This window comes from Myzus persicae, unplaced genomic scaffold (assembly GCF_001856785.1).
Source record: "Myzus persicae strain clone G006 unplaced genomic scaffold, MPER_G0061.0, whole genome shotgun sequence".
NCBI lineage: Eukaryota > Metazoa > Arthropoda > Insecta > Hemiptera > Aphididae > Myzus > Myzus persicae.
Genome location: NW_019100736.1, coordinates 176,883 through 186,573, shown reverse-complemented (window position 1 = coordinate 186,573; position 9,691 = coordinate 176,883). Strand labels below are relative to the sequence as shown.

The following is a 9,691-nucleotide window of genomic DNA, read 5'->3' as shown; positions in this document are numbered from 1 at the left end:
GACCAAGGTTATTTTTAAATATATTCTTGGCAAAACCATATAATAATAAAAACAATGACATTTTAAATGTTTCTAAATTTATATCATTTTATAAAAGACAGGACTTTATGTACTTATTTGCATTTCACTAGAAAATGAAAAACACATTTTAGTTTAATTTGTTTTGTTCTAACTCAAAATATATATTTAAATTTGTTTAGTGTATCTACAAATTCATTTGAACGATATATATTTGTTCACAAGCAGAATGGTCACTGAAAGCCTAGCATTAACTACTGTAATCATTGATCATTTGTCTGTATAAATATACAATCCTTTGATGACCTTAGTTAAAAAAAAAATATTTTTATCCAGATCACAATGAAATAAAATAGCATTAGTTAAATTAAATTGGTATTTAGTATACTTAATCAAGTATCGTAGATCAGAAATTGTATTCCTTATATTTTATTATACAGAATAAAATGTAAGTAATTAATTTTACTGTTTAGAAATAAAAACAAAAATAATAAAAATAAAAACCAATATATTTTTATAAAAACCCTTTAAGGTAATATAATTAGTATGCATAAAAATTTAAATAAAGTTTTTAAAATATGGATTAATAATTTTGTATTGCACATAGAATATATGCAATGAATATAATTAGTAAGATACAACTAATTCACTTGACATTGATAACTGTTGACTGTTGACTGTGAATTACAAGCAACATAATTATATGTTTTGTACTATAAAATACATCTCTTTTTTTAATGTTTAATATACAATTGAACAAATTAATGTAGGCATTTCTTAAATAATGAAATTATGTAACATATTTTGTTAGATACAATTTTAACCTTGAATTTTACTAAATGTGTATTCAAATTATTTGTATCAAAAAACAATAATTATTAAATAATATAATTTTGTAGTTTCTAGATCTGCTGATATATAGGTTAATATTGACTTACAAGTTACAATCTAAAGTCACTATAATATTTGGTCAGAAATGTATTCCAACTTAATAATTTATTAGGAATATATAAATGTTTCTCTCTAATGGTAAACATATATTAAAAATAAAAATAAATTATTAATCCCTTTTTGGTTTTAGTTACCAGAATTGTTGATGACAAACAGGCATTCATTTATTAAATTGATTTTGATTTAAAAATTTAAGTTATAATGTGTTATACATTTTAACTTTAAAAATTTTCAATACTGATAAGAATGGCTGATGTTGGTATATAAAATACAATTTACAAAAATAAAATAAAAGATTGCCTAAAATAACAATAAACAATATTATAGGACAATAAAAGGATTTAGTTTTTAATTTGATTTTGGTAAATAACATTTGTGAAAATAGTAAATACAATACTTAAAGACTATTGAAGCATTTACCAAAAAAAAAAAATACTTATATAATATATTTTACACAATCATTTTTTACGTTAGATATGCATACATTTATAATATGTGACATCAATATAAATGTACTTAATACAATTCGATTAACAATTTCTTATAATATATTTATCTTTAGTTGAGAAAGTTAATAATAATTATACAAATTAAATATAAATTTTAAAACAATTAAGGTATATATAAATACATATATATACATATATATATATATATGAGTGGGCAAATGTGAATTTGTGTACGATCCAATAGATATAAATTAAACTGATAACAAATAATACCTACTAATAAAGAATGTTACGAAACTTATTATAATAATATAAGACAGAAAAAATAGCACATATAATAAAATAATATAGAATTAAAAGATTCCATCCTACAATATTTTGCTGAAAATAAAGAATACAAAATAAAAATAATAATAAACCAACATTATTTATAAACAACTATTTACCTTAACATTGCATACAAGATTTATCTTTTTCCACATTTGGATTGGTTTCACATTGAAGGATTTTCTGTTGTACCCCAGAATCAGCAGCATTCAAGTCTAGTCTGTAATTTATAAAATAACAATTTTAATTATGAGTGGCAATGGATGTAATGGTTTTTTTTAAAATTAATTTCTGGTTTGTGTACACTTTTTATAAAAGTAAAGAAAATGATTAAAGTTCCACTTTGACAGTTGTTATTATTTCTATTTTCAAAAATCTATTCCAGTTGATAACGGGAATGTTTTTACAGCATTTAAAAAAATATGGAAAACACAATAATAATTTATAAATTAAAAACATTTCTTCAAATTGAATATTTAAACTAAAAACACCCAACAGTTTTAATTAATTTGTGTTACTTAACTAAAAAAATGTTTGTACGGACTTCAAACTTGATACCAATACTTATATTATTCTTTAGTATACATAAGGAATTTTTCAAAGTAGTTATTTGTTAGTTAATTATATCATACAAATATTTAAACCATACTACAATACTACATTAGTATTGATAGTTAGTAACATTATATGAAAAATATAATAATAATTGAGATTTGTTTTTGGTAAAAGCAAGTTTAACTTAGCATACTAATAATTGAAAAATAATTACTCAAACATTTTAAATAGCCTTAGCAGTGCAGATAGAAATGAACCCATGGAAACAAAGTGACTTATTATCATAATTTATAATGTTAAATACATTTAAATGTTTGTTTCCTTTAACTCATTGAACATTTCTTTAAGTTGCTGCTAGTCGTAACTGTTTAAGTGTTTAATTTAATTTAAACAGCAATACTATGCTTAACAGAAGCTGCGTATAGAGTTAAAACTTGGGAAGCTTTATTAGAAACACTGATTGATATTTGGCAAACAATACAAAAACCAGGTCATTATTAGAATCTCTACTGTTTTCTAACAAATTCAAAAATTGTATTGCCATGCCCGTCACTTTTCAAAAACCAATCATAGCAAATAGACATTGGCTCATCGTAAAATATTAAGTAAAAATTACTAGTAAAAACTTAGAACTATAAAATGGCTACAAAATAAGATATTATACTATACATCTATATACTATTTCATGTTAACAATTTTGTTGCTGCAAAAAAGTATTTACCGGATTAATAAGGTGTAAACACTTTCATCCACTCCCCATAGATAAATGGATTGAAAACATTAGAACAGTTACTAAACCAAACGCCACAAGATTCAACCAACTGGTAAGCCAAGGAAATAGTATATACTTAATCTACTAAATTCTAATTCTAAATTTAGAAACTTATTAAAAAAATCTCAAAAAAGTGAGAAAAGATACCATAATTCTATCCTGCAACGGAAGAATGCCGCAAATAAAAAAAAATTAAATATGAGATACTTTCCGGCGTATAATATACTAGCTTTAAACGGTTTTTATGAGTAAAAATGCTATAACTAAGATTAATTGACAAGATTTTCGTACTTAAGAAAAAATTGGAACGCCATAATTGGAATAATACATAAACGATGCTTAGCAAAAACGCTGTAACCTCAATTCGCTAAGAAAGATTGCAGTAAGTTTTATTTCAAATATAGAGTTTTACTTAGCACTTAATCATGATATGTATTTACGGTGTTGTTGTTTAAGAAACTGGTAGTGATTAAGCCGTATCTTATAATGTATTTTTAAGTTACTGATAATGTTTGGAATTTTGTTGTAGTATTGTTACACTTCAAACACATTTCATTCAGTTTTCTATAATACTTTGTCGTAAATACCAGCTATAGGTATAATGTTTTAATATAATTTTCTTAGTGATATATTTATTTGAATTTGAAAAGAAAAACGCAATCAATGGCACTTTTGCTAAGTATACAATTGTAAATAATTAATAGTTTATCTTATACAAATATCAAAAGCTGAATATCTTGTACAACATACCTTCCATCTTGAATGCATTCATAAATTATCTGAGCAGTTTTAAGGAAAGCATCTTCAACATACTCTCCGCTAAACATTAAATAATAATTTATCAATCATTAAACAAAAAATAATACAAAATAGTTTTATTATTTAAAATATATAATTACGTTTTGGCACTTGCTTCCAAAAACATTAATCCATTTTCATCAGCAAATTGCTTGGCTTCTTCGTAGGACACATCTCGATTACTTTCCATATCCAACTTGTTCCCAATTAAATAAATCACCTTTACAATCAAATACAATATAATAAAATTACTCTACGTAAAATACTTTATAAGTAAAATTGTATTCAAAAATAAATAGTTACACACACACACTCACACACAATAAGTTCACAGAGTAGATGTTAGTATCATTACTGTCTATTAATACTTAATTATGCAAATTAAACAATTATAAACATACAAATAATTTAGACTATTTAGGACTTTATAACACTTAACAAAGATTTTTTTATTTAAAACTTAATTAAAATTAAGCATTATTTTTATAATGCTCAATTTGCAGTTTATAGTATAATTGAAATAGAATAGTTGGTGAAATAATATTTTAAAAGTTATTCAAACTGTGCGTCACGGCTCCCAGGGGATTAGTATAATTGAAAACCAATGAATACTTTTACGATAAACGTTTGCAATTATCATTGAAGCACTACCATTGGGAAACGTTGAATTGTCTACAACAATCATTCGCTAAATACAACTTTAATTTTTTTTATATATGTAATATGGTAAATAAATAATAAGTATAAATTATAAAATATATATTACATTCATATAAACATTGATTTTTTTGTAATTTATAATTTTTGAGCCGTCAACATTTTGAGAAGATCATAAGGAGCCGTGGGACGAAAAAGTTTGAATACCTCTGGTATAATAGATTATCAAGTATAAAATACTGCATGTACAAAATTAAATATACTCTATTCCAAAAAGTTTGGAAAAAAATTAGGGATGGGCTGATACCACTATTTATCTGATACTTTGATTTATGCTACCAAAAAAAACCGATAACTGATATATATATTAAAAACAACATTTTCTTCATGAACTATGAACCAACATTAAGAGATTACCAATACTACCTACCAATATCAGCTATAGTCAGGAATAAATAGAATAAATGTTTATTCTATACATCTGTGGCTATAGAACTGCCAACAGCCATAAAAAATCTAAAAATTTGTTATAATTATTAATAAATTGTGCTAATTGATTTGGTTTTTTTTTTGTTATCCAATATCAGTTTTAAACAAAAAACCAACACAGATAAATCTGAAACCACCAATATCAAATAACGATTCTAGTATCAGCCCACCCCTAAAAAAAACTATCATGGAAACATGCCACGGCTCGCGCATATACAGTCTTGTTGGCTAGAATACTGGACAATCACAAAAGTCCTACCGTACCAAGGTTGCATAGTTTTTCAAACTTATTTGAAATAGAGTCAATCATATAATAACAATTTAACCCCAAATAAATTTTTTTATTTAGTTATAATTCAAAATATGTCAATTGTAGTAACTTAAAACATTGTACTATTATTTAAATAAGAAATAATTTACCATACACAATGAAATTTTCAAAATATTTAGACTTATTTTCAGCTATTATTTGCATTTCAAATTATTTTGGTACAATATTTTTTTTTTAATCAGAAACCTGACAATATAATACAAGAATCTTCAAAATTGTTTTAATCAACATTTAAGAAAATCAAAAATTAATATTCAAAATTTTTTATTTTAATAAAATTCAATAATTTTTTAAATGAAAAATAACATTTTTTCTTCCAACGGTTTTAGTTATATTTTTGTAATTCACAAATATATATGGTAGGGAATAGAAACTTTTCACCATAATGTATATACTATTTTATATACACAATATTCAGATTTAAAGCATGATCCAAATCGGACCGTGCCGATATTGACTAAGAGGTTAATGACAATGATACAAGATAATATTACTATGGAATTTTGCAGGTTTTAGCAAAAATAAGTTCAAAACACATTATTACAAATTGAAAATAAATGAACTATAGTAAAGTATCCAAAGAATAGGCTGACATACATTTTTGCTTTGTTTTGATTTATATAAATAAAATGTAATGATTTCTATCTGTATTCAAATATAATACACCCATTTTTATCGATGGGATGCACTCAAAATCTATTATACAGCATAGCGACTTCTATGGTTTTCTTATTTATATCCCCTCATCAGACCAAGTAAAATTAAAGTAGATAATTAATTTACAAATAGTAATGCACTATTTTTTATTTACAACTAACCCATCAACATTTCGTCATATCAGACAATATTATTTTATGTTACTTATTTATTCCAATTAAAATATAGATTAGTGTTTGAAATGTATGTAGGAGTACTTAATTTCAAAAAAAAAATGTATTAACTGGGTACCTCATTTCTTAATAATGAATTCTTCTTATTTATAATTTAATAATTTATTCCTTATACTGTGAGTTTTCCAAGATCCAATTTTATTTTATTTTAGTTGTGACGCTTGGCGTTGCTTGTACAGTTGTACCATTACTATTATACGTACTATTATTATAATATGTAACCAATGGAAACTAATTATACAAAAATTGCAAACCTTTTAGTTTTTTCTGGACTTTCCAATACAATTAACTTATAAGACGTTGGTAGAATCAACAGTTAGATATTTGTGATATGTATGTAAATATAAGGGTAGAGCATTTCAAATACATTTTAGCATAGCTGCATACTGAATAAAATTGCGAATAGTCACAAAAACATATATGAAACATGAATAATTTCTAACAGATACTACCTTGGACTGCTACGTGTTGGTTTAATTTTAAAAAGCCCTAGTTAGATCAATAGCATTGTATACATACAAGACTTGGAAAACCACTAAAACGGATAAAAACAAATTGGGTGTTCTCAAAAAGAAATGCTGGGAAATCGTTGAGCGAAAAAAGCATTGACAATTTAAGACAAATCTTAAATTAGGTCAAATGTATAACTGAGAAGTTTTTATGGAGAAGCTAGTATAATAGAAATTACAATAACAAAGTGGAGACCGATTCAAAACAACCCCAAAAACATTGGCGATTAAAGGAAGATTTCAGGATGTTTTTGGTGGAGAACATAGAAAAAATGGAGAAATATTGTTGATATAGCAATGGGCCTTAAATGTCTGTAAGATACAAGGAAATGTAAATAAACAATAAACTAATTCTTATCATTCTTCTCAGTTTATCAGTATCCTCAATTAGTTTGTTCAAATATGTGAAACTGACAAAATACTCTTTGAGATAATATTTGTTACATAGGTATGACTTAGATTTTTCCTGACAAATAATATCGACCTAATTTTAAAAAAATTATAAAAATATGAATTATATATAAACACAACTTACTAAAGTTAGTAATTAAGATGTCTAAGGCGCCTGGCATTTAACCAGATATTCTCAAATAACTATAGAATGTCTCAGGCAATTCAAACGAATCCCTCTCATTGTATATGAATACTTGTATGTAAACTGGACATTTGATACAGTATCAGTAGAAGCTGAGGTATAAGCACAGAAAAACCTAGCTAATAAATTTTGTTATTGCATTATTGCCTTTCACATAGACCTATTTTCAACAAATAAAGTGTTAATTTGAAAAGCAATTTAATGAAAATTATTTTCAATTTTACCTGATAGGTAGTATTTTATTTAATACCCTTATTAACTGTGGTGGTTTTTAAATTCCTACCTTCAAAATGTCCTGAAATAGTGTCACCGAGTTATTTTATATTTAAATAATTATGATAAAAGAAAAAGATCTGCAATTATATACTACTGGGTATGTATAAATATAAAAAATAGAGTCCCAATTAAGTTAATTAAGTTCCATTAATATTTATTTGGTAGAAACATCTAGGCGGTTAAAAAACTTAATTGATTTGTGAATACTTACAGTTCCCGGATTTGTAAGATTGCGTGTATCAGATAACCAACTACTCAAATGATTATAAGAAGAACGTCTCGTTATGTCATATACCATCAATGCTCCAGCTGCTCCACGATAGTACGATCTAAACAACAATGACATTGTTATTATAGTACAAAGGTATATATTTTGTCTAAAAGTTTGAACCTTGTAACTGCTCGGAAACGTTCTTGTCCTGCTGTGTCCCAGATTTGAAGTTTAATTTTTTTCCCCGATACTTCAATGATTCTTGTTCCAAATTCTACACCAATCGTGTGTGGGCAATCAGCAGTAACTGAACATGAAAAAAAAAAATAGTAAAGATGAATACCTAAGTACCTCAACAAATGTTTGGAAGTGGATATTTGCTGTGAAATTGGCTCTTACACTTTTGCTCGGTGAATTGGTGCAGTAAACACGATTTACCGACACCCATGTCACCGACTATGATATACTTGAATATATATGAGTACTGTGAAGAAGCCATCTTAGACTCAGACGCTTTGGAACTCTGCAACAGAACAACAAACCGATCAAACATACAAACGATGGAGGGGAGTGGCAACTAAGCGTACACGAAAAAAATGAGAGGCTTTTGGCATCGAAGGCGTTGGTGTAAGGGGGGGGGGGGATGAACAGTGGCGACGTTTAGATAATCACTTACATTTACGCGGCTGAATGGGATGTGAACAGTGACGGAGACGCGTTTTCTGTATATCCAGATGGATACGACGCCACTACGGGAAAGTCGCTTAGAGGAGGCGGCGTAGGGCGGGCTGGTGAGCGAGTTATGGAGCTAGTAGGAAGTGAACAAAGACGACAGAGCGGATATTTTGTTTGTTAATGTGTAACAAGTTGATCGGGCGACGGAGGCGAATAAAATGTGGCATATGCTACCCACCGTTTGTTCTTGGCGTAGATATCGGAACAAACAAGTACTACACGGCCGTTTGGATGAGACAATGCGTCTTACTGTAACAGTTAAATTGAAAAATATTTTTATGTTTCATACGATGCGCGCGGGAGCGCAAACGAGAACACACAAACGCACACACTCACACGGACGTGTGCGAGAAACAAAGATAAAAAACCAACATTATTATTATTAGTCGGCGGCGGCAATAGATCTCTGTAACAGAAGTGAATTTTTTTCGTGTCGGCACTCGGAAAATAATAATTATTAATATTGTTATGAGGTCAATGATTGTGATTGTTGGTCTCGTATGGATCGTAAATAAATTATTAATCTGTAGTGAGTAAATACGCAGCTAAAGTCGTAGGTAGTACCTACGGTATCCGTACTTTTATACTATTATATCGATTGCTGTTGTCGTCGGCCACGCACTACTATTTCACCTATCCTCGGTTCGATGATATTGAATAGTTTGATGTTTATATCTTGTGATATTATATTATACTGTGAAACAATACGTACGGCTGGAACGACGCAGCAGCACTGCAGTTGCGAATATCGGAATCGGGAATACTTGATAAGGACGGCGGCGTAGGTACGTCGTACGATCTGGATGGCGACCGCGTCGAATGATCGACTGATGACGCGACGGCGGCCGCCCGCCACCTCTCCATCCTCACGGCCCCGCCCGTAACTGTACTCGCCGGACGTGATCGCAGCCGCGGCGTCGGTCGTTCGTTATCTTATCCGCTCGTTGCTCGTAATTATTTTATTGATATTATTATTATTACTATTATTGTTGTTGTTATTATTATTATTATTATTATTATTATTATTATTACTGTGATTAAAACAATGTTATTGATTTGTATTGCGTAGGTTGTGCGATAGGAACAATAATCAAATACTTACAATAACATAATGTACGTCTGCAGTAT

At 27.9% G+C, this 9,691-nt stretch overlaps 1 protein-coding gene across 7 annotated transcripts; it reads right to left on the bottom strand.

Moving 5' to 3' along the window:
* Nucleotides 1-1,722: 1,722 nt before the first annotated feature.
* On the bottom strand, nt 1,723-9,405 carry LOC111042737 (ras-related protein Rab-14). Of its 7 annotated transcripts, none has more exons than XM_022327439.1 (9): nt 9,143-9,376; nt 8,742-8,812; nt 8,228-8,351; nt 8,009-8,135; nt 7,829-7,946; nt 3,972-4,090; nt 3,823-3,891; nt 1,865-1,965; nt 1,723-1,799 (listed from the first exon to the last, which is right to left on the bottom strand). In XM_022327439.1, the coding sequence occupies exons 3-8, from the start codon at nt 8,325-8,327 to the stop codon at nt 1,866-1,868; spliced, it is 633 nt and encodes a 210-aa protein (XP_022183131.1). In that variant the 5' UTR covers nt 8,328-8,351; nt 8,742-8,812; nt 9,143-9,376; the 3' UTR covers nt 1,723-1,799; nt 1,865. The 7 variants fall into 7 exon arrangements, with proteins under 7 accessions (XP_022183131.1, XP_022183133.1, XP_022183135.1 ...); XM_022327441.1 differs by lacking the exon at nt 9,143-9,376 and adding an exon at nt 8,936-9,090; XM_022327443.1 differs by lacking the exon at nt 8,742-8,812 and having other exon boundaries at nt 9,276-9,405.
* Between the last annotated feature and the right edge of the window lie 286 nt (nt 9,406-9,691).